General features: G+C 43.7%; 1 protein-coding gene and 1 long non-coding RNA gene across 3 annotated transcripts in view; one reads left to right on the forward strand and one right to left on the reverse strand.

The window, feature by feature from the left end:
- LOC143660904 (uncharacterized) overlaps positions 1 to 17110 on the reverse strand; it is a 53760-nt gene extending 36650 nt beyond the window's left edge. For both annotated transcript variants that reach the window (XR_013164310.1, XR_013164311.1), the window contains exon 1: positions 16936 to 17110. This is a non-coding gene — a long non-coding RNA (uncharacterized LOC143660904). The remainder of the gene's footprint in view (positions 1 to 16935) is intronic.
- On the forward strand, positions 16619 to 23361 carry LGALSL (galectin like). Its single transcript, XM_077134388.1, has 5 exons — positions 16619 to 16788; positions 17610 to 17681; positions 17829 to 17917; positions 18466 to 18643; positions 20567 to 23361. Exons 1-5 carry the CDS (start codon positions 16753 to 16755, stop codon positions 20708 to 20710), a joined length of 519 nt encoding a protein of 172 aa, XP_076990503.1. The 5' UTR covers positions 16619 to 16752; the 3' UTR covers positions 20711 to 23361.
- Positions 23362 to 25960: the final 2599 nt, after the last annotated feature.

The raw sequence follows: 25960 nt of genomic DNA on the forward strand, positions 1-25960 counted from the left end.
TATTTGTATAGAGGTTATATTACATTCACAACTGTCCTGTAAATTTGAAGTTATTTTGAAATAAAAAGTTTTTAAAAAAATACTGTATGCACATTTCAGAATTGCAGCGATACTGTATCTGTGTAAAATGGCACAGGCACATGGACGAAAACCCTTTGTTCTCTTACTTGAGACCTGCATTTCCAACTGCCTGGTCCACCTTCACGTTGTGCCCTCAAGCTAAACACGCCCCAGATCAAAGCACCCTTTTCCCTCAGGATGCTGTTTTGTCTCCTAATTTTTAATTTCCATTAGCGACGCCATCACTCTCCCCAGGAACCCAGACTCTTGGGACCCCTCCCTGTCTGGAACACCCCCACATTCAGTCACTTGCCCAGGCAGGTGGCGTCTGGCCTCATTCCGTCTGCTGCCTCCGTCCCGTCTTGCCCCTTCCCACCGCTTCTATCCAAGTTCAGGTTCATTAACTCGACGCTAGACGGTCTTAATCCTCCCCAGGGAGCGCAGGCTCATAAATTCCCAACACTAACTTTTCGCATCAAAATCGCACACGCACGCGCGTAGGCATGTACACACACACACACACACACACACACACACACACACACACACACACACACTTTCTGGCCCAACCCATACCTATTGAATCAGAAACTCCGGGTGTGGAATGGAGCCTGGGAAATTTTTTTACTCCCCAGGCCATTCTGATACGTAGCCAGGTTGCAAAGCCCTTGACCCAATTGGTTCCATGCCTCTAGTTTTTAATTAAAGCATGCATGCCCTTCCCCAAACTCTAATCCAGCTGGACCCTGATTTCAGACCCATCTTTCTACAGCGTCTGCTTACATTATTCTTTTCAAAACTTCCAGTAGTGCCCCCACCACCCCTGAAGCACCTTCCAAAGTATTCCAATAATCATTAGGTTCACCCAATGTTAGCAGGTATTATATAGGGATGGTGGGGGGGACTGTATGAAGTTTAAGCAATTACTTCAATGCAGAATTTCTTAAGGCCGTAATGTGTATTATACAGTGTGAATTTTTAAGAGAAAGGGATGTAGCATGTGCAGTTTTGAAATTTATCTGAGCGTTGAACCCTTCTTTATGAAGTAACTGATTGCCCTAGGGTTGTAAGGAAGTGTCTGGGCGAGTCTGGCTTGTGGGATAAATTTCAAGTTCCTGACTCTGACCCCCAAATGCCTTATACTTGGATTTTAATCTGCCCTTCCAACCTCATCACCACTGGTCCCAAACACTCCACTCAGACTGAACTATTCACTGTCCTTCCAGCACTTCTTTCTCTCTCTCTGGGCTTTATTGTGACTGACAAGCAGAAGTCGCCACTCTAGATTCTTGGCCACTCAATCCATAGGTCTGTTTCTATTTGCCAACCTAAAATGTATGTTCACACGATCTAGACTAGTGTCCCAACTAAAAAAAAGTTCCCCTTCTACACTAAAGGGTAGTATCAATCACATACACACACACACACATACATCCATGTGCAATTCAGCACACACACTAAGGAAAGCTTGATGATTTGGTGATGCATGAGAGAAATCTCCTTTTCGTTCCTGCTGTTATTTTTTTACTAAAGAAAGTCACAAGATTAGATGGTGGGGAGGAGGCACGCATGGCATAATGGGCCCAGGAGTATACGGAAGGACTCCATAAAGTTACCTTCTACCACGAAATCATTGCAAAGTTAAGACCATCAGAAAAATACCTTCTTTCCATTGGGTCGCAGCAATCACTGAAAGCAACTCAAATACTAAGAACGAGATTTCAGAGTTGTCTTTCTTTGGGTCAAACAAAAAGGAAAAGCCTTTCTCAATCCCCAACTTGGACAACTGAGCCACTCTTGTTTAGAACCAGGGCTCCTTCGGTAAGCGTCCTACACTGAGGAAGCTAGGCAATCTGTAGTAGTCGGGATTTTGGCTGCATGGAACAGAAACAGGACTACAGCGGCCAAAACAAGTCAGGGGCTTACATGTCGCCGTAAGAGGCCTGGGGGCGAGCATTCCAGGGCTGGCGCAGCAGCCCTCCAGGACCAGCTCCTCCTGCCTTCCTGCTTTGCCGTCCTTAGCAGGGGGCTTCTGCCCTCATCATGCCCAGGCTCCAGTGTGAAAGAAGGAGGAAGAAGACACTGCAAAAGGCACAGGCCAGCTTTGCATGGGGAAAACAGCAGCTTTTCTGAAAGCCCCATCAAGTAGGCTTCCACTTAAATCTCATTGGTCAGAACTACCTTACTTCACTACCCTAAATAGGAAGGAACTCTGGGAACAGAGTTTTTTCGCTGACAAATTGCTACTCAAGTCCAAACGTTTTTTGTTTGTTTTTTTTTTTGTAAGGAAGAAGGAGAGAAGGACTATCAGGTAGTCAGCTGGAAGCATTGGCCACAGAATAGAAACACCAAGCACCCTGCACAGGCAGGCAGAGAACCTGTGTCTTTTCTGTGGGTATGATCCCCAAATTAATGTCTGTGCTCTATTTGCCTACCTGTATTCCAGTGTATATGTGTGCTTAGCCTATCTTTGGGAGTTCTTTCTATACAGAGCATTTAGCAAAGTTCAGACACAGGGATTACCCAACATCCCAGAGACCTTCTAGTTATTTCACATTAAAATTTTAGTGGGTAAAATATAAAGTGCAGTATGTTCTAAAAACTGTACTGTCATAAAAGCTAAAAATACTGATCTGGAAAAAAAACTGCTTTTGCCTGGAGGCCAAAATATTGGCAGACATTTGAATGATGAGTTTTGTCTACAGTATAGTGAATTCCACTCATTCATGCATTTACATCTAGCCTGAAAAGGGAAGGGTTGTCTTTCACGGCGCGTTGTCGCTGAATTCGCTATAGTTCTTTTAGTGGAAATTGTTGCAAAAAGTCCAGTGTGAGTTTACTGCGTTATTAAACGACTTGGATTTATGAACCTGGACAAGTTTCAGACATAACCTTCCCAACAAGGCAGACAAAAGAATTGTTAACTGCAATAACTGGGCCAGTGAAAAGGAACGACTCATTCCTCCTGAAAAGGTCCAAGAGAAATAACTATTAAAGATACGATCACTTTCCAAAGAGCTTTATTACAGTTTCATGCAAGGTTTTCAGGAGCTTTCCGCTCGTGTGGTGTGACAGCAAAGCCAAGGGAATTGAGCTGGCATCTCTCTTCCCCTCTGTGACTCAGGCAGGTAGCTCTTTTCAACAGCACTTGTTAATCTTGTTAAATCTTAAGTGCCTCTTGGTTTTATGAGCCACGCTCACTTTCCCTTCCAGCCCTCGTTGACCTTGCCGTCTTTGTGAGCCTTGAATGTCATATCATGAAAGAGGTGCACAGTTCATTCCAGAACAACATCAGACTGAAGGGCATGTGTGTGGTCAGCAGTCCAGTGGAGAAACACGGGGCTGACCGTCTGTATTGGGCGCCCACTGAATTCATTTTGAATCTATATGCAACCAAGTATCTTTTAGAGATTGAATTGTGGTGACCTGAATGGTTTTATTTTTGTCTTTGTTTTTAAGGAGGGGAAAATGATTTTGTCCTAAGGTTGGTTCAGCCAAGTGGAGAGTCATCAAACATGGGAATAGAAAATACATTTAGTTGGTCCAGTCATGCTGGATGGAAAACTAGCAGGATCTATAAAAGTATTAGATGTGCATCTCCTATGACCCAGGAATTTCACTTCAGTGTGGCCAAATGCTTTGAATTTTTACAAAAATGTGTCCTCATTTTTCCTGTGAGTGTTATCCTATAACATTATAAGGTGGTTCACCTATTGGTAGTGCGTCCGGCTCTTGGAAAACACCATTGCCAGAGAAGCAGAGTTGGTTTCCAAATGCAGTGTCCAAGGATTAAACCTAGATATCCCCAAAGACCTGAAACAGCCCACCTTTTGAGTGCTGCCTAGATTCGGGCTTATTTTCACTGGGGCCCTTGCACTGTGCCCAAGCTGAGAAGTCACTGCAGAAAGACAGTTGCATATCATGAAAGGGCCAATAAGAATCCTGAAGGACTCTGAGACATCTCTTCTCCCTTCTTCCCTTCCTCCTACCCCGCCCTAGACACTTATTCCCGCTTCTGCCTTGAGAGGGCCTGTCAGGTACAGGAAAACATTCTTCAGTGAAATCCTAGGGTCCGGAAAGAAGTCATTTGCCCCCCCCCCCCCACCACAAATACAAACTGTTTACTCCAGAGAACAGGCACTTTTCTCTAAAACCATGCTCATTTTCAAGAGTTTGGCACTAGAAATACGTGCTAGATACATTATATCTCTTTACATTCTCCCAGGTGATTCAGTGTAATAATGAATCTAGGTGTCTCCTGTAAGCAAGATCTTTACGTGCTTGTAGTTGCGGTACATTTCTTATGTATTTGCTTTGCTTTATGAATTATTTAGAATCTTGTGCTGGGGCCAGAGGGCAAGTTCCTAAAATGTCTTTTTGCGTTATGAAGATAGGCAAATGAACAAATCATGCATTAATGAATACATATATATGAATAAATAAAACATCTATAAGAGAACATGATACCCTCTATCACAAAGGAAAGAACCTGTTAACATCAGAGTCAATGAGGTGACATAATCAGTTAAGTAGCAACAATGACCTTTATTCAGATGCTAAGCAGAATCATTGAATCCCATGGCTCAGAGGACACATTTGGTCTGTGGGTAGCTTACATGTATCTTGCTGAGTGTCAGCCCACTGACTATTTTTGCAAGGAGCTCTATCTTACTCCTGAGATAGAGTTCTAGCCGTGACCATGTTGTCATATACAAGTAAGAGTAGCAAGGAATCACAACAGCATTTCTCTAATGGGCCCAGAGAGGGGTTTTCTCCAAACTCTAGATAAAGAATGTAAAACCAATTAATCCCGCTGTAGTTAAAAAGTCTTACAGATAATGACTTGTATTGCATAAATTCTTCTAGACAAAAATAGAATAGTAAATTGAGGAGGCGGGGGGGGGGGAGGATCTGTATTGCTGTCACACATCAGCCAGGAAAATAGTTCCATATTTCTGTATCACCCAAAAAAAAAAGCTTAGCAAACTTGGATTTCTTTCTTTACCTAAATTGGATCTTTAGAACAAGAAGTCTAATTCCATAATGTAGAAAATGAGCTAAAGATATCTATAAGAGGTTATATGTGTATATAAATTCCAAAAGTGGCGATGGAAAAGGGTTCTCCTGCCACTGGATGTCCTCTACCCTCCCCTTTTCGGTCAAGTCCAAACCTAGCAGCTCCGGGGAAGCAGCCTAGACCCTCGTCTCTCACCTCCTCTGCTGCCTTCCTTCTTCTTCACAGTGTGGTTTTGTCTTTCAGACTCTTCTGAAGATTGCCCAAATACAAGAGCACCCACCCTGCTCACGCTGGCTGAATGCTTCCTCTCCCTCCTGCCCCTCCTCCCCCACGGCGCTGCCCTGCTTTCCCCTTTTATCTGGGAACACTTAACTCCCGCGGCTGGCAGAGCACAGGGCTGGCAGACTAGCCCTCAGTTTTACAGCCTTCAGCCACCCACTCACTCCCTTGCCCTAAACTCCAAAGAGGACCTTCTTCCCAGCACAACATAAGAATCCCGGCACATGCCATCTTGCCCTGCAATTCAAACCGTCACTGCCCCCCAGCATTCAGTCCTGCGTGTGAGATTTTTGGATGCAGGATTTAATGTTCTAATTCAGTGGACACACCAAAAATTATCAACTTTTGTTGCTGTTCATAGTAAATGTACCAGAATTAGGCAAACACACACATGCACACACCTCATAAAGAACTAAATAAAAAACTAAGGCAAGCCACAATGTCATAGTGCAGTACCAATAGGGTTGTTTTTATCATCAGGTTACTGTTAGGCTATCTGCAACCCTCTCTATTTAATAAAAAATAGCACAGCTGAGTAGTTGAAAGCTCTGATTCTGGAATCAGATGAACTGGGTTCCAACCCCAGCTCTGCTACCTGACCTAGTTCGGCAAGTGACCTCTCCACGCCTCCTTTCCTCATCGGTGAAATGGGGATAATAATAGCACCGACCTCACAGAGCTGTTCTGAGGGTTAACCCGGTTACTATTTGAGCAGACACAGAGACACACACCACCCAGATCCCTTCCAAGGAAAGACTTCTGTCCAGCTGCAGGGAGTGTGGTCAGCGCACAGCCTCCAGCTCTCAGCTTCTCCACGGTCTGTCTCAGCTGCAGAGCACAAATCCTTCCTGGGGAAGACCACATTTCATGACTCAGCCAGGTGGAGGTTATAAAGGCCCAGCAATTTCAGCCTGATGCTAGGACACTCTAACAGGCAACTCTTGCTTCAATCCCCCTGCTAAGTCCGCTGAGGTTTTGTTGAGCCTGTATAGCAGTTTGACTTGGTTTCTCTCTCTTCCCTTCAGAGTTGTTGATCCCTAATAAGCATCTCACACCCTAACTCTGTCTCAACCACTGTTTGCAGAGCACCCAACCTGCACCAGTATTTGTCAACTATTTAGAGATGCTCCGGGTGCAAAGAGAACACTATATAAGCACTTGTTAAATATAATGAAACGAGTACTCTGGAAAGGCAGCATCTTCATTGCTCATGGGTATTTCGCAAGGATGTTTTCTGATATTTTCAAGTAAGGTTAAAAACCTTTGGCCAGTAAGTACATGGAACCTTGAATTGGGCATGAGATTTTGTAGGCTTGTCCAGAGTGATGCCCTGATAAATCCCTGAGTGATGTGAACAGTGAGTAAAAAAGTATTTGCAAAGTCCCCTTGGGGGAATGGCGAGAAAGGGGGAAAATTCAACTTCCCCAAGTGGAGAATTCTTGATATTCTCACAAGCAGTGGGGACAGCCAAAGCAATAGGCCAGCCCTCAATCTTGGGGTGTGTTCATATGAAACTCATCCCCGCAAAGGATATACTAAGCCTACTTAAAATTAGGCCTAAGAGTCACCCTTTTGTTGCTCAAATCTGGCCTCTCTCTTTCTCATCCAACACGGCAAGCAAACTCACCATCCTCCCCCTCTCTATGTGGGACATGACTACCCGGTGTGTAAACCTCCCTGGCAACATGGGACAGAAATCCTAGAATGAGCTGGGCCTCAACATCAAGAAATTGGGAAAATCTTCACAATAGAAAGGGGGAAGAGAGAAATGAGACAAAATAAAGTGTCAGTGGCTAAGAGATTTCAAACAGAGTCGAGAGGTTATCCTGGAGGTTATTCTTATGCATTTTATAGATATCCCCTTTTTAGTTTAAGGTATATTAGAGAGGCTAGAGGGAAGTGCCTGAAACTGAAGAGCTGTGTTCCAGTAGCCATGTTTCTTGAAGATGATTGTATAATGCTATAGCTTTTGTAATGTGACTGTGTGATTGTGAAAACCTTGTGTCTGATGCTTCATTTATCTATGATATTGACAGATGAGTAAAAACTATGGATTAAAAATAAATAATAGGGGAACAAATGTTAAAATAAATTGAGTAGATTGAAATACTAGTGAACAATGAAAGGGAGTGGGAAGGGGTACAGGAAAAAAAATAGGGGGAACAAAGGTTAAAATCTATTGAGTAGATGGAAATAATAGTGGTCAATGAGAAGGGGGGATAAGGGGTATGGTATGTATAAGTTTTTTCTTTTTTCTTTTTATTCCTTTTCCTGGAGTGATGCAAACGTTCTAAAAAATGATCATGGTGATGAATATACCACTATGTGATGATACTGTGAGCCACTGATTGTACACCATACACAGAATGTTTGTATGTTAAGAATGTTCCTGTCTGGGGCAGGTCACGGTGACTCAGTAGGCAAGAATGCTTGCCTGCCATGCCAGAGGACCCAGGTTCGATTCCTGGTGCCTGCCCATGTTAAAAAAAAAAAAAAAAAGGAGTGAATGAGGAAGGTCTCGCTCACTCTTTATATATATATAAAAAAAGAATGTTCCTGTCTGCATGCTGTTTTGCTTTGATAATACAAAATAAATTTTAAAAAATAAAAAACCTTTGGCTAATGTCTAATATGAATATATATAGCCCACATGCCATCTCAAATCAAGTTTTCAGGGTGGTAAGGAGACCTCACTGCAGTCTTAACATACCTCACTACAGACCAAGGGGGATTGCTTCCAGGCTGCATGACAGGAGGAAATGAGTGGGATCAGCCCCCGGAGCCTGAACCCTCAGCAGCTGTGAGGTTATAGATTTCATTTGCAGATCTGTGGCTTTGCATTATTCATCACTTCATTCATTCAGCTGACACATCTTTACCAAAAGCCTACTTTGTACCCAGTGCCCAGTGGCAAGAGCTGTGAAGAAGAAAGAAACTCCTGCTCTCAAGGATTTTACCTGCTAGTGTGGAAAGGGCCTATCGGGTAGCAGACAGGACAATTAAAGTGGAGATACTGTGTAGATTATAAGACTACATCAAAAAGCAGCCGGCTAGGGCCTCTGACAGGAGGTGACATTTGAGCTAAGAATTTAAGGATGAGAACCCACAAAAGTGCCGAGGGAATTCCAGGCAGGGGAACCCCCAAACACAAAGGCCCTGAGGAATGGATGCGTTTGGCCTGGTGGGTGAACACCACGGAGTCCAGTGAGCAAGGCAGAGTGATGCTGGAGAGGCAGGGCTGGGTTCCAGAGGACTTCGAAAGCCATGGAAAAGAATGAGGATTTCATTCTAAATATCACGAAAACCCAGTGAGTGCTTTTAAGAAAGAACGACATTGCACAATTTATGTTTCTATGTTTAAAAGTTCACGCTGAATGGACCAAATTTCAATTTACTAAAAGATGTGGGTCCTCTCAGCTTCTCGGGAGATGCTTGCTTTTTGCATTATATAATAATGACGGGCGGGACACGGTGGCTCAGCAGGCAAGAATGCCTGCCTGCCATGCCCGAGGACCTGGGTTCGATTCCCGGTGCCTGCCCATGTAAAAAAAATTAATAAATTAAGATGTATAATAATGACTAAGAGCTTTCGGATGAACCTATGGCTGTTTTAAGTTGCTATTAGGAAACTGAGCAGGAGAAATATTGCAGATTAAAATCATCCCTAGACCTAGAGAAACTCTTCTTCTGCCCACCCTCAGAAATTCCCCCTATCGTCTCTCCTCGCTGAGCTCATTCCTTCTTACTTCTATTAATAGCATATCCCCTGGTATTGGATAATCTGGTGAAATCATCTGGGGCCAGATGCTTCAGTTGTAACTTCTCTAGAAGACCTGTTGGCTATTTTACTTTGGCTTGAAACAGTATAACACTAATTTTTCTGCCTGTCCTGGTTCTCCCATCAGTCACCAAAGATGACTAACAGAGAAAAAGACGAGTGGTGGCCTCCTGAAAAACAGAAACTCATCTGCTCTTGACTCCAAAATAAGGACCCTGTGTAAGTGGCATGTGTTTATTTTAAATTGTGTCTTTCAGGCTGGGTGAAACCAACTCTCCTTGGTGGGAGAAAGAACCTGCCCAGGAGGAAGAGGAAGCACTAATCTACTGGAAGGGACAGGAGGAGTCCAAAGGGCCAGGAATGAAATGGAGCAATCTGTCAAGGAGAGAAGCTGGGATTACTGGGGAAACAAGCCATTTTCTATCATTAAGTGTCCATGTGATTGATGTGCAGGTAGGTAGAACTTGCTGGGAATTGAGTCACGTGTGGTAAGATTCCAGGTGAATGTCAAGGAAAACACCTAGTAGCAGAGAAAGCTTCAAGGAATAGAAATGTATTACTTGAATCTTTGCCTCACTTATCTCCAAATATATATATATATTTCCTTTCTTCCTCTTGATGGTCTTTTCCCTGGCATTAAATGAATGAGATCAAAAACAAATACAGACTTTGCTTCCTCCTCTGGGTTACTTTTCTTCATTCCTAGTCATTAAAAGGAGCATTAACTTTTAAGAAAAACTGAACTTTTCCTACCCAGAGTTCACACTTACACACATAAAGGCAAACCTACAAAGTCCTGTAGGACTTCCTGAACTTCTGAAGTTCCAACGAATACTTAAATTTAGGGGTACCAAATAAGGCCAAGGATGTGAATGAATGCAATGTGATGAATTGAATCAATGTAGACAGCCAATTTGAACTTCATCAATTCCAAGCATTTTCTTAAACTTTTCACTTGCCTTTCTCCATAGGATAAAACAATCATTTTGCTAATTCAGGCCTGAAATCAGCATGTACCAGATAAACTGAATTTAGACAGAACATGAATTACCTGATTCGTGGGCGGGAATGAGCACCTTAATTCAAAATGTTTCATTTTTATTTTCTGGGGTATGTTTCCATGTTGGTGGAGAGTTTTTAGATCCACTCGGACAATAATCAATGGGAGAGACAGTGTGCAGAAGAGGGCGTCTCAACAGGAGAATCATAGCTCTCACTGTCTACGAGAAGGGCAAGTATTTTAAGTGTAAGTACGTTTTTGTTGTTGTTGTTTTAATTAAGAAATAGTAATAATGGCAGCTAAACCAGAGCTTGTCTCATTAAATATTTGTTGAATGAACATAAATGAGTTGTGCTTTCTGTGAACCACTTTGGGCAGTCAAATTTGGGTGCCAACTTTAAATTCCTAGGTCACTCCTAGTGGTGGTGGGTGCAGAAGCTGAGCTGGGCAGTTCATACTTTAAGAAGAACACCAAATACGTTTCCTCTCAAAATCAAATGTCTGCATGGCAGCCTGCCTCCTGTTTTTTCCTCCTCATTCAACAGGATTTCCAAGTATCCGCGATACTTGACTCCTGTCTCCTTCCACCCAGCCAACCCAGGCAAGTTTCCATAAAACTACAAACTTAAGAAATCCTTTATACTACTTGATGACAAAAAAAAAAATCGAATCAAATCAACTCATAGAGGCAATAAAAAGGAGGACTATAAACCATAAAATGAAAACAGGAATGTCAGGCATAAGAAAGAGCGTGTAATTAGGCCAGGGGCACTGCCATGCAGCCTTGTCGTATTCCTTATTGGGAAAGGCACCGAGAAACAGACCCGCCTCTTGGAATTGCCTGAAGGTGAGGCTGGAGCCAGGAAGGGACAGAAGCACATCCTCATCTATCAAAATGTGTACTAAGCCCTGGAAAGAATCTTAAAATGCCCTCCTTCACGCTGCCAGTTCCCGGTGTTGGAAGCTGTGTTCTCTGCTTTCCTCCTTGCACAAGACAATCCCTGTCCCCACTGGTGCTGGTGACAGCTTTTGTCACCATTCACTCTGGGGAGGTGGTGCGTCCAGGCAGGACGTCTCAGACTTGCTAAAGAGCAGTGGTGATATATCTGGAGAAAGAAACAGCTCAAACCTTTGAGCTGTGAACTCCCCCTGGGAATGGGCTCATTATTATCTTCTCAAGCATAGAGGTTGTCTGAAATCAATCCTTCCTATGCTAAGTAATTAAAACACAAGCAGGAGGCTGGTTCTAGTTTCCTCATAAATAAACGGAAAATAATGAAATGTTAGGAATTGGCATTGACTGCCAAGTTTTACGGCTGTGCCCTAATTACTTTAGTACAACACAAATTTTTTTCTTAGTTTAACACAATTATTTTTCTAACCATTGCAATACTTATTAAAATAACTAAGAATTCTGATCACATATTGAAAAATTTTTAAAACTAGCTTGACGAATGTTTGCTCTCTACCCAACTAGTAAACAAAAGAATGCTGAGTTTGTGTATTTTGTTACCTCCACAAATATTTGTCATGAGCAGAGACTGGACTGATGAAACCAATTATGGAGAGCTGAAAACCGGGCTGGGCTTATCCTAGTGTGTGTATAAGTTTTATGCCTGAAAGTTTAGCATGACCTTTGGTCCTGGAGGTGGGGGGGCTAAAGTCACAGGATAAACAAGGTAAACCCTTAGGATGCTGCAATGTAACTAGATTTAAGGGTATGGGGAGCCCATTATGTTTCTAGCAAAACAGACATGGCTATAATGCGGAACAGAATGCAAAATTCAAACAAATTTCTCAATATTACGAAGACATTCTGAGCTGGCACCTCCACCCACAGGGCCCCTCACAGGTTCTTCATTCTCAGGGTTCTCCATGGAACCGTTTGCAAAGTGCTCCTGTAGTGCCAGAAAACAATAATTTGCCAAATGAAAAAGAAGATACTTATGACATGCAAGTTCCTACTCAACATTAGACAGGGTAAATTTAATATCACGTACAGGCACACCCTAGAGATATTGCAAGTTTGGTTCCAGATAACCATAATAAAACAAATTCACAAAAAAGTGAGTCACATGAATCTCTTGGTTCCCCAGTGCTTTTTAAAGTTATGTTTACATTATATTATAATGTATTAAATGTGTAATAGCATTGTGTATAAAAAAAACAATGTACATACCTTAATTAAAATATGGCACAGAGACATGAAATGAATACATGCACCAATAGGTTGGCTCAACATAGGTTTCCACAAACCTTACATTTGTAAAAAATGCAATATCTGTGAAGCACGATAAAATAAAGTGCAATAAAGCAAGGTATAAGAAAAATGAGAATCTTAAAGCATGAACATCTCCTACATTAGTGGTTCTCAACAGGGGGTGATTTTGTGTCCTGCCCTGGGGGAGCATTTGGCAATGTCCGAAGACCTTTTCAGTTGGCAGATGTGGGGGGGTGGGGCAGGGGATGGAATGTCCCTGGCATCCAGTGCTCCACATTTTATAATGCACAGGACAGACTCCCACTACAAAGCATTTCCCGGCCTAAAACATCAACAGTGCCCAGGTTTAAAATCCTGCTCTAGATAACGAGTCTACACATTCAGACAGACTCCAAGTGGGGGATCAGCGTAGCTAAAGAAGGTGGTGAGGGAAGTGTGGGGGGAAGGAGGCACGTATCTACCTGGACCAGAGCAAAAGACAAATCCCTGTTTCTCTGGAAACAGGTGTTCAGCTGGTCGCCACCCCAGGGGTAAAAGTGGGTTTAGATTTCAAGTCAGGAACAGAGTTGCAATGCAGTTTTTGAAGACTTGCTTTTGTGGACCTGTGCTTTGTTGTACATGTGGGAACAGGAATGCCACCTCCACCAGGAAGCCGCTTTAATCTCCAAATGGGGGTGAATCTCCCACCATCAGTGGGCAGGCTGTATGTGTGAAGTTTTTATTATTTCACGCACTGTATCCTGTCATAGCTCCCAGAGGGGGTGGTAAGTTCCTCGAGGACAAGATTCATGCTTGTTCAAATATCTCTCCTTGGGTCACAGTCTAGCTCATAGCAGTACTCCAAAAGTGGTTGCTGAATTGATGCAATGCTTTATTCTCCTCCCAATATTAGAAATTCTGCATGCATACATTTGAACAAAACATAAAACGGAAAAAAGAAAAAGGGATGTGATGTTTTAATCTGCGAAGATCATTTAGCAAAGTCTTTTATAATTCTTCTTCAATGCTAAGCATTCTTTAACTGCCCTCTCCCATCTTCAGCCTTTTAAAGAGTTTCCATTAGTAATGCAGTTTATGTTGGAATTTCACTGCTGCATTTTATAAAAGGGTCAGAATCTTGGTTAATGTTTTTTGGACACAAATACCTGTAATCAGGCATAGAGCAAAGTTTGCCCAACCTCTGAACAACTGAAAAAAAAACTTTTTAATTTAAAGCTCTCCAATTCAGTAATTTGTTAATGTTTTTTTCCCCCTGTAAGACGTAGTTTGACTCTTCTCAGCTTTTAGTTCTAGCAAAAATTTATTCAGCTTTTCTCTCTGCTCTCCATATTCAAAATGAACCATTCTGTAGACTCATTGACACAGAATCAGAAAAAAACAGCAATTTTCCATGTTAAAGCATTCTGGGCAGATTCAGTACATTCTTGTTCCTTACATTCCTAAAATGTAAGAAACTCATCATAAACAATCCAAATATCTTCAAGTCCACTTACAAAACAAATCAAAGAGTTATTCTTCACCCTACCAAACCGCTTATCAAAAGATTATTTTCATTCAGCATCACCCACTCTCTACCTCATTTAGATGGAATTTACAAAGCTTTTCAGGAATCATAATAGGTTTGTAGGAACTAAAAGGGAATGATGAATGAGCCCAACCCCTTATATTTTGCAGGTGAGGAAACGAAGGCTCAGAAGGTAAGAGCTGTAAAAACTACATACTGATAATTGCTAGCACTTACCAAAGGCCCACTGCATCTCACATCTCCACCCCTCCCACCAGTCTAAACCACCATAATATCATACCTCCTGACTCCTGTTTCCACCCTCCCAGCCCAACACTACCCTCCTTCCAAAAGCCACTCCACACAGCAGTCAGAGAGATGCATCTACAGCAGAAGGCAAATTATGCCGCTCCTTTGCTCAGGAAATTCCAGCGTCTTCCCATTCTCCCTCAGAGTAAAAGTCAGTCTTCACCATGGTCTATAAGGACCATCCATTTCCAACTACCTGTCCCTTCAGTTGTTCCATCCCAGCCATAACACTTTCTTCATACGCTCTACCTCTGAGACCTTGAATTTGCAGTTCTCTCTGCCAGTAACCTTTTCCTGCAGACATTCAAACAGCTTCCTCCTCCCTTCCTTCAGGGGTCTTCCTAAATGTCACTTCACCAGAGATGGCTTCCCTGACCACCTTATTTAAACAGCACCCCCATCTACTCTCTCTCCCCTTCATCTGCTGTATTCCTTTTTGTCTTTTTAACTACCGGACATATATTTATTTGTTTATTGGCTATCTTTACCCACTAGAATGCAAGCTCAAGTATGAAAAAGTCCCTGCTGCATCCCCAGAGCCTGGCCCATGGCAGGCACTCAGCATTTTTGTAGAACAAACGTTTATTATATGACAGGAACTGTTCCAATGGGGGGTAGAAGACTCAACTTAATTCTCCCAATTACCCAAGATAGGTATCACCATCTTCATCACCACTGATGTACAGATGAAGAAACTGAGGCACAGGGAAGTTAACTAACTTGTCCACGGCCACCCAGTAGTCAATGGTCAAACCAGAACCTGACCCTGTCACCTGGTTCCAGAGCACAAGCTCTTCAACCATCACAATGTACTGGGTCACTATTAACTAATGACAAAGAACAACAGCGACGCCTCTTCCCTCTACCAGATTCTTCTAAACTGAGATACACTAATAGGTGCTTTCAAAATTCCAATCGTTTCCTATAACTGCCTAAAATTTCATATAATGAATGAGGCATGAGTCTGGTAAACAGGAATGAGCACGTGAGTCACAGCTGCGCTGCGCGTCCATCTCCAATTCAGAGAACCACTTCCAGGGAGGATGTGACCCAGGCTGCAGGATCAGGTCATTCTCCCTCCACAGCTGAAATGGCCATGACCAACGAGTAGCTCTGGTCCGTAAAGGGAAAATGAAGACACAAAAGTTGTAGTGATGTTTCCGGCCACCACAGAGCCAGCATCGGCGCCTGGAAGGGCCTCTGGGGGCCACTCTGGGACGGCAGTGGGTCACACAGTCCCTTTGCTTATTAGTGCTCGTTAGTGTAAAACACCCTAGTGAGTCATGCAGTGGAATCTTCAAGCCAAGGATGTCACCTAATGGAAGGTATGGCGCTATGTCTTTATCTGAGAAGTTACACCATCATCCTAATATGGAAATGCCATAAAAGAATTTGTGCTTTTGGAAAAAAGAGGGGTGTACCCCTCCCCCAGGAATTACTCCAGAAAGGACATTTGGAGATTTTCAATGAAAAACGTATCACACCAGGCTGGACAGGTGACGTGCTGAATATCAAGGTGGAATGGAGGCTCCCTGAGGACAGCCACAGTGTCCAGTTTAATTCTACAAGAGTTGGCTAGAGCCCTGCTCCAGAAAGGCCCCAGGGACCCCAGACCTACCCATCCTCCCAAAAGAAGAGAGATCTGTTCTGTATCTACCCTCCTGAGATATAACAGTCCCTACCATGAGTCCTCTCTGCCTCTTTCTTTTCGGGTCAAATATTTATTTCTACAAGCCTCAAGCTCTTTCAACCCTAAAAGCCGAATCAATCTTTCCTTCCACTTTGCTAGAATTCTCAGAAGGGAAAAACTGCCGTGCCTCGCGCTCTGGAAACGCCCCTTCACCCCACCTTTCTTAGACCTCGGCCTCCCACCGTGCCACCTGCCTGCCCACCTGGAAGAGAAGGAAGAAGGGTTAACGATTAGGGGATTCGGGGGACGACGTGTCACAGGCACCTGTCACCTGGCAGGCCCCGGGCCGCACTTCCCCGGCCCTCAAGCTCCACCCATCCTCCGCCAGAGAGCGCTAACAGGGCCCCCGCCCTCCCGCACGCCCCGACCCGGGTAGGACGGTCCCTCCCGCCCGGGCCTCCCGCCACCGTCCAATAGCGGAGGCGCAGGGCAAGCTGAGCAAGCCGCGGCAGCCCAGCCGGGTCCCCGCCCTGGACCCGGTTCCCGAGCTGGACACCGGCGGCCTTTAAATGCCGCCCAGGGCCGGCACGGCGCGGCCCTCGCCACCTTCCTTCCCCGGGCGGCGGCAGCCACAGCCGGAGCCGCAGGGCCGACCCCGACTCCGCCGCCGCGGGCGGTACCGCCGCCGCCGCCACCTTCGACCTCCCGGCTCGCGCCGCCTGCCCCTCCTCTCCCCTCCCCTCCCCCTCCTCCCCGGCTCTGCCCGCCGGGTCGGCGCCGGGCCCCCGGGCGTGCGCGCGCGCGCGCTCCCGTGTGTGTGCGCGCCCGAGCCAGCCTCGGACCCGCGCCCCCGCGCGGCGCAGGACAGCCCCGGGATCCTGTAGCGCGCGCCGCGTTCCTGGTCCCCCTGGGCCGGGCCGCCCTCCGCGCTGCCCCGCCTGGCCGTGCAGAAAGATGGCGGGATCGGTGGCCGACAGTGATGCCGTAGTGGTGAGTATGGGGGGGGCGCGCACGAGGCACCCCATTCCCGCGGCCCCGCATGCGGTCGCCGGCTGCTCCTGCTGGATTGGGACCGAGAGGAGGTGCAGGCCCGGCCCGGCGCTCCCCTCCCCCCGCGTGGAAAGGTGTCTGGGGTACCTGGGAGCCAGAACCGGCTGTGCACCGCCAGTGTCGGAGGCAGGAGGGTGTCCCCGGGCTGGGAAGGCCACTGGGCTGAGGGGTAGGGTGTTTGGGGGTGGACGGCGGGGGCGGAGGCGACCGACAGCCCCCGCCGTGCTCTGCAGTCGCTGGCCAGGTGTGTGCACGTTGCACGAGTGAGTGTGTGTGTGTGTGTGTGGCTAGGGCGCGCGCCTCGCGTCCGCCCCCGACGTCCCGGGGATTTCCCCCCCCCCACCCCCCTTGGAAGTGGGTCTGAGCCGCGGGCTCCCAAGAGAAGTTGAGCGCGGCAGCTCGGCTCGGGCCGACTCCGGGACCACAGGCCTGGGCTACGGCGGTTCCAGCAGCATTTGCGGTTGGAGAGGGGCCTCCCCTCCTCCGCGGCGGGGTTCTGAGTCCCGGGTGGCCCGCGACCTTGATTTTGATCTGGATCTGGAGGGTCTGGGGATCTTCAGAGGCTTCGCTTCCTTTGGTGAGGGAGAGGGGGATTTTGTTCAGGAGGATCGTGCGGTTATTTATCTCTGGGGAAAGGTAGCAACTGCAGACGGTGCCTGTGCCAGCGCAGGGCTGCTGGATTCCTCTAGATTTATGTAGGGTCTCTCCCCACCTCCCAAAAAGAGCCTATGGAAAGCCAATCTGTGTGCTTCTATTTTTAGAAACTAGATGATGGGCATTTAAACAACTCCCTGGGCTCTCCGGTTCAAGCAGACTTGTACTTCCCACGACTGGTAAATGATTTTTGTTCCGTGCTCTGTCTCTCTGCCCTCTTCCTTTCTCCTCCTTGCGTTTTCTAATGGGTCAAATCCTCAGATCTGAGGGCTTGACTCTGCCCTGGCAGCACGTAAACTTCCTGTTTCTCCTCTCATCCTTTGCAGATAGTTCCATTTTGTGGGCACATTAAAGGTGGCATGAAACCAGGCAAAAAGGTGTTAGTGATGGGCATCGTAGATCTCAACCCAGAGAGGTAAGGTCGAGAGTCCTGTCACCCACAGAATTACCAGGCAGTCCCTTCCCTGCCGACTCCCGGTGGTGGTTTAGTGCCCCTCCCCTTCCTCTTCTTGTGGACTCCGTGGCTGGTTGGAAATACCAAGAAAGTACCATGTTCCCATGAAAAGAATGTGTATGAATCCCAGCCATCATTTCCACAGACAGCTATTTATAACAGATTATAAATATAGACCCACATTTTCTCTTTGACCCTTAGGAACGCCAAAGGATTTTTTTAAATGGTCTTTAAACATAGAGCTTGAAGCTAGAACTGCTAGTTTGAAATCCCTCATTTTATTCATTTTTAACTCCACCAAAGTTTTCACCAGAGCCTCCTTTAGGCAAAAAAAAAAGTAAGCTGATTTGAGTGTAATCCTACTTTTCCTTAGTCTGGCCTCTGGTAAAGGGACTAGCAACCGTTACAAGCAGACAGACCCAGAAACAAAGAAGGAAATGAGGGAAACTGTGTCTTTTTTTTAAATGTTGCTATATGCAACCCTGACTAAATGAGACTTTTCTCTTCAGCTTTGCAATTAGCCTGACCTGTGGTGACTCTGAAGATCCTCCTGCGGATGTGGCAATTGAACTCAAAGCTGTGTTCACAGACCGGCAGCTACTCAGAAATTCCTGCATATCTGGGGAAAGGGGAGAAGAACAGTCAGCAATCCCTTACTTTCCTTTCATCCCAGACCAGCCATTCAGAGTGAGTACCTCGAGAGCCACAACCCCAACCACTGCCAGGGTGATGGTGCTGTACTTGTCTATTGTCTGCCAAGAATGCTTTAAGCAGCCAGAATTTCTGCATGTCCAGGAAATTTGTCACCTAGTGGTGGAAAAAGAAAAAAGTATAAGAGCTCCATTTGCTGATACATATTAAAGCATCCCATAATAGCTCTGAGTTTTATTTATCAATACATTTAATAAATAGACACATATTTACATGTGTAGATTGTTGAAAATAAATATTTTTCTAGGTAATACCCAACACAGTGCTTGTAATATCTACCCCAAAATATCTGATTGGTTAATATAAATTTTTAATAAGTATCCCAAATTTTCCTCATTTTTTTTTCTCAGCCTTGAAGTAGCATTTAACCTTATTTGTTGTGACTTTTTAAAGACTATAGCAATTGTCTTTTCATTTTCTCTGTTCCTTTTGCTAATGAGGCCATGTTCAAGATCTTGTCTCCCCCTTGAGTTAATTAGTCTCTGTCTATTTCATGGTCACAGGCCATGCGGCTGGCACATGCCTTCTCCTGGCCTGGATGAGTATAGAAATGTTCCCCACTGGCTAGTGGGGCGGGAAGTACAACTTCCCATCCAACCAGGCATCCATGGCAGCACCTTCTTCTGTGGAGGGCAATATCAAAGAAGAAATGCAAGTCAGTAATCCAGCCGGAAAGGATTTACTGAAATAAAAGAGCTCGCGATGAAATTGTCTTCCTTCCAGCTTGTTAACAATACATCATTATAACAACAACTCAGCTAAGAGCCCTTGCCACAAATACATCCCATACAGAATTACCCTTAACCTGTTGCTCTTCATCTAGAAATTTGCAAGAACCTTGTAAAGAAGCAATTATTTCTCTTCCCATCGTACAGTCTGGGAAGAAAATAAGAATCCATGACTTGCCCAGGATTGCATAATCATATCAGTGATAGAATTTTTTGCCCTTCCAATCAATCTGGTTAAGACACCCCAGACCCAGGAGCCCTCCCTAACCCCTACAAGGTAATGTCTTCCTCTTGCCTGACAGTTCCTTTATGATGAATTTTAATGCACGGCTCATGAGTGTGAGTAATCAGAGCTTCTGACTGCTAAGAGAAATGTAAATGCTCCCCAACAACAAAATTGAAGAGGAATCGGCTTTTCTTGGTGATATAATTTTAGTAATAATATAAATTAAATGTGACTAATATCATATATGGAGTCTCTCCTTACACGATGAATACCAATCCTCTTAATAAATATATATATGCACAGAACTAACTACTAATTAAGCCCTATGGTGAATTACTTAAGTAAACGGAAAGGAAAAATCTTTTGTCATATTGAATCAGTATTTCTGTTTGGCTTAACAAAGCCTGGTTAATTACACCTCTTTGGGCCAATGGTAATTACTGTACAACCTTCTCTGCTTTAGTGTTTACCGTGTGTGAGAGTCTAGACTATTATTACATGCTATTGATGGGCATGAATTCTGCCTCGAGAATGGGATAGAAGCATTCAGGGGCTGAAGTAGAGGTATTAAATGCCACATAAATAAATCTCTCCTACTTTACGGTACTTGCTAGAGTGCAGAGGGAAGGGAGAAATGGTGAAAGCCTAAGCAATTTTAAATTATAGATTAGTGTAAGGCAACGGTTCCCAGAATGTGTTCCCCATACCGGCAGCATCAGCGTCACCTTGGAACTTGGTGGAAATGCACATTCTTGGTTTGCATGTAGACCAACTGAATCAGATATTTTTGTTTTAACAAGCCTTCTGAGTGATTTCAGTGCACTCTAACGTTTGAGAACGACTGGTAAAGACGTTGCCGTTCTTTCTCTAAAATGAAGTGGTGGTGGTTCTCCAGCAAGCTTTCAGTGAAATTATGAGCTGAGATTATTACTCTGTTTCTTGCAGGTGGAAATTCTTTGTGAGCACCCACGGTTCAGAGTGTTTGTGGATGGACACCAACTCTTTGATTTTTACCACCGCATTCAAACATTATCTGCAATTGACACCATAAAGATAAATGGGGACCTCCAGATCACTAAGCTTGGCTGATGTTGCTTAAACCACCTCTGTTTCACGTAGGACCAGGTGCCACAACCATCTGAGTGTTGGTCTGAAAGAAGTGTCTTAGCGAGATCTGGAGACTTAAAAAGAAAACAAAAACAAAAGGCAAGCTTTACAGTCTCTTTTCTGTGCAGCTTAAGCCCAGAATGACAACCTCAACTGTGGTTTGCCCTTCGGAAGGAAGCTGTTCGGACAAAGACATGGAGCCATTATTCCCAGAACAAAATAACACATTTATACTGGATTTTATTCAGACTACACTAAAATAGATTTGTGATGATTTGTGATTTGATAGAAACTTATTCATCTTTTCGAAGCTAAACAAAAGTGCTAAAGACTTTCAAAAAAAATCGGTACACCGAAATCAACTATCATTTCTGCACTGAAGTGTAATTGTGTAGCACAACCAACATTTTAGTCAGGGTATTTACATAGAATGTAGGTTGTTCAAGGATTGTTTGATTTTGTTTTGTTTTGTTTTGGTCGAGTTGGGTTGTTTTTTTTGTTTGTTTTTGTTTTGTTTTCTTTTGCACAGCATAATGTCAATTCAGATTTTTAAGGCTGTCTTGTAGTTATTTATTTATATTCAATGTATGTATTAGAGAGTGAGCATTGTCTCTGGGCATCAGAAACGGCAATTTATGAACTTTTGAATGTATAAATATCTTAGGTCCCTGGGGGAAAACTATGTATTACAGTCATGAAACAGGTAAATTTCTACCTTAAAGAATTCAGTGTATCCTCTATACCCCTAAACTTAGGATTTATTGATATAAATTGCTCTTTGTCCTTTTGGGAAACTTTGCAACATTTTGATACAATTGCTTTTCAAGTTATTGATCATTAAGTAACATTCTATTTACATTTGCTTTTTCACCTTACTGTGAATTAGCACAGTATTGGCTTCCTTAAGGCTAATTAACTATTTGTCCCTAGATTTACATAATAGCTCATTAAGTTGTTTTTAAATTAGTTGAGAACACATAAGAGGTGATTGCATAGACAATTTGTTAAATAACTACTATATAAACTTTTAAAAGAGTAATATTAAAATGATTCTGGAATGCAGTATAAAGCAGAAGCAAATAGCCCCAGATAACTTTCTTGGAAATGGTTTATATTAATTTAAGCTGTTAGCTCATTGTATAACTTTTCTAATGTGACCCTCACCAATATCCCTAAGCAATGCCTTTGGAGCTTCAGAATAGAAGATACTTCCTACTGTGTTGACACTGCTGAAATGTTAAGGGAAGATAGGGTCCAGATCAGGAAATAATCCAGTTTATCTGTGAGGTCAACCCCCCCAGGCCTCTGGGTCTTTGAGTTCAGCTGAGAGTGCGATGCTTCCAATTAAGCTGGAGGAATTTCCCTGCACTTGTGGAACTGATGGTGCAGTGGAGTGCCCTGCTCCAGCCCAAGCCTGAAGAACTGTAAATATCACTGCAAGGCAAAGGCTGGGTAGAGTCCTGGGTGCTGGACTTCCCAAACTGCATTGGCTTTGGAGCAAAGGCCCCTTGGCATTGCTTTGGTCACATAGTGGAGGAACAAGGGGGTACAGGGGTGGGGGTGTATTTCTATATCATTTAGATTTGATTTGTACAGCATACTGCGTCTTGCTATGACATGTTCTTGTCCTGCTTTGCTTATGAGATTTTTACACAACGTGCACAGGCACTGAAGTGGCCATGTCATTTTCACGTGTCGAGAATGTAGACAGTGTTTCAGTACCAAAGTTTAAGAAAAACAAAGCAAACGAACATTTTGAATTTTTTTGGGAGGTGATGTGTTTGGATTCCTCTCAACTTTGAAACCATTTAGCACAGCTCCATTGTGTTACATAAGAGGATACTTTATTCCACAAGACACGCTGTGCATTGAAAAGCTTTACATACCAGCTGAGTGATTCAGCCTTATTCGGTCATCAGGGCTGTTCTGTGGCTCCAGGTATAGCCAAGTGATTAATTTCTCATGGGCTTGTAGAGCCATTAAATTTTGAGAAGTATTTGTAGACAGATTTAGAGGGCACCCTGAGAATATATTTATAGGGGTTTTGAGCCTCCTTATAGGGGAAGCTCCTGTGGAAGGTCTCCTTTGAATAGCCAACCTTTCCCACCCACTGCATAATTCAGCAGAAACTATCTGAGCTTGGAGTGGAGCTGACTGGAACTGACACTCAGGAAGGCAATGAGGCAGCTTCGCTTGAAGACACTGGGTTAGTCCTTTCATTTTTCCATGAGATCTATGGGAACCTTTTGGCAAAGCCTATTGGGATCCATCTAAATGATGTGATAGTTTGATTCAGGTACAGCTACATTAGTAGAGGGCTAATCTGGCTGCACTAATCATTAGTTTGTAAACCAGAAACAATTTTCACATCCTCTCATTGGCCTGTGAAGTCTAAGGTGAGAACTTCAGGATAGAAAGTGCAACTTAAAGTTTCACAGGAAGGCATTTGGGTTATTAAGCTATTTCTGACCAGAGCCCTAATTTTGCAATATAACCAAAAACAAGGGGTATAAATAACAATCAGGCTCTGGTGGAATAAAAGGCAGGCTTTAGACAATCTGTCTGTTTCTGCAGCAAAAGTTAAAGTGAATGTGTGTATCTCCTTAAAAAGTTAATAAAAGTGACTTCTACTTTCTGGGTCATCTCAGAATCGTCTTAAAATTCTTTTATTTTTTGAAAATCTTGAAACCCCATTTCAAATCATGCCAACCTTGGTTCAGAGTCTCTGAAGAGTTCACTCTTAGAATTGATGGCGATTTGTTAAAATGGCAAATCCTTTCATTTTTATTATTTTTTTTAATCCGAAAAGGGAGGAAGTCCTATTGCCTTGACAGGACCAGCCTTGGCATTTTCAGTATTAACGCAGAAATAACATTCCTATGACATATTTTCAAAGAAACACTTTCTTATTTACTGCCTGGTGTAAAATGTTGCTAAATGTGTTCTTACATGATTATGTCACTGCTGAAAGTTATTTGCACTATAATAAAGAAATTTTCTAAAAAATGGCTTCCCATTTTTTAGCACACTAAATTGGGCACCAAAGACCATATGGTATAACAGTGTCCCCTCACTTTCACACGCCTGTTCCACAACTATACATCTGTGTTTCCCACATTGTTAAACTGTTAAAGAGATGGAAAGTGTCTCAAGGACCTTCAGAGACTCCAAGGAGCTTATACTGTGTGTGTAGTGGGTTCTTTTTAATATTTCCATATAGTGAAATCCACTTTGGTATAGAGTTATATGTTTTAATACATGCATAGATTCATGTAACTATCATTTCAGTCAAGATGCAGGATCCATCACCCCCAAAACAATTCCCTTGTGCTGCCCTTTAGTAGTTAAATCTGCCTTTCACTCCTAACCCCTGGCAACTACTGAGCTGTACTGATCCCTCCCTCCAGTTTTACCTCCTCCTGAGTGTCATATAAGTAGAATCACACAGAATGAATTTTTTGAGGTTGCCCTCTTTCCATTGGCATAATGCATCTGAGATTCATTCATATTGTTGTGAGTGTCAGTAGTTTATGAGTTGTCTTCCATTTTATGGATATACCACAGTTTATGTGTTCACCTGTTGAAGGATGCAATATGCAATTTGATAAATCACTAAATACAGTCTTAACATAGTATATAAACAAAAAAGCAAGATTATATTTCTCTTGCCTTTTCGTTCTTTGCTGGGGCTTAAATGATTAGGAAAGAAACCGATTCTTTGGCTATTTGGCCTACAAGTGAAACTCTGTGGCATATAGAAATGTGCCCACCTTTGGTTAATGGAGGGTGAACAGAGATGTACTCACACACTAGATTTAGGGTTTTACTTATTCCTTAATTGATTTTATTAACTCCTTCCTTTTTATTGTTGTTTTTAAGGGTTACAAAGCTACGTGGTTTGTTGCTTGCTCCGTCATAGCTTTTGCAGCTAAGTTCAGGCAGGGAGAAGTTTGTTAATGTGGGGACAATTTGATGAGGCTGTTGGGCAGAGATAGGGGAGCTTCCCCAGCCCCCCAGCTTAGCTAGGCAGGTCTCTCCAGGAATCTGCCACTGTACATGTTTCATGGCAGCATTTTGGATTAGATAGTCTGGAAGATCTCCAGAATTGGAACTTCTGAGTGCCATAAACACTTAGGGCCTTCATCCATTCAACAGGCATTGGTTGAGCTGTGCCCGTCACTGCTCTAGGCTCTTGGATGTGAGTGAAATTGATAGTTTCAAATTTTAATGTGCTTAAGAATCACCTAGGAAGCCTGCTTAAGAGGCAGATGTCTGACCTCACCCCTGGGAGATTCTTCCTGTAGGCCTGGAGTAGAGCCCAGGAGTCCATACTTTGAACAAGCTTGCTAGTTGGTGCAGGTGATCCTGGATCCCAGAATAAGCAACTCCACTTTCAAGAACTCCATATACATTCACTGACTCAAACCACTGGATTGCACAGGGCTTTGAGGTTCAGATCTATGGGCATCCGTCTGTGAATGCTGCATTTTAACACAGCAGATTCCTGCTCTGCCAAAAAACATGCCACTAACAGAACATTACAATTCTGGGCCATTATCCCTGATTTAACCTTCTCCTGTTCCCACTCCCGCCCCTCCTCAGTAATAAAAGACTGTAGTAAAATTGCCTTTCAATCGAGTTTTGTAAAAAACAATAACAACAACAACTTACTTGGGTTGGTGTAGGACCCAAGTAGCTCTCTGGTACTTGTTCAACAGGTGGTGAATGAGCTCTGCTCTAAGATGGGGATTCTGGGGAAGCCCACCTTCCTTCTCGGTAAGCATTTTAATGAGTTATTCATTGAAGAAGCACCCAACTGTTCTCTGAGGCAAATAAGTACAGTTGATGGCTTTTAACTTGTAAAAAAAAAAATGCCGAGCACGTGGCAATGGCCCAAGTTAGCTGCACAAAGCATTTCGATAAGATTTTAAAGTCCCCGTTTCACAGGAAAATGCAAGAGTGCGTACATGATGTTGCATGATTGGTTGCTTTGAGCCAGTTGCTTCCCAATCACCAAATGAGTTTCACAATGGTCTTCTCTTAAAAATAAAATAAAGTCCTGCAAAAGGAAGTCAATTCCCTTGCCGAACATTCATGTCTTAACTAATTAAAATGGACACATCTAAGGTGCCGAAACAATGTCCAACTTAGAAGAAAGGGGAAGAAATAGCCCCTGTCGCTTTCTGTTGCATTGATACACCCTTGCATCTCCCAGAGAAAGACGGTGACTGG

Source organism: Tamandua tetradactyla, chromosome 17 (genome assembly GCF_023851605.1).
Source record: "Tamandua tetradactyla isolate mTamTet1 chromosome 17, mTamTet1.pri, whole genome shotgun sequence".
NCBI classification, from domain to species: domain Eukaryota; kingdom Metazoa; phylum Chordata; class Mammalia; order Pilosa; family Myrmecophagidae; genus Tamandua; species Tamandua tetradactyla.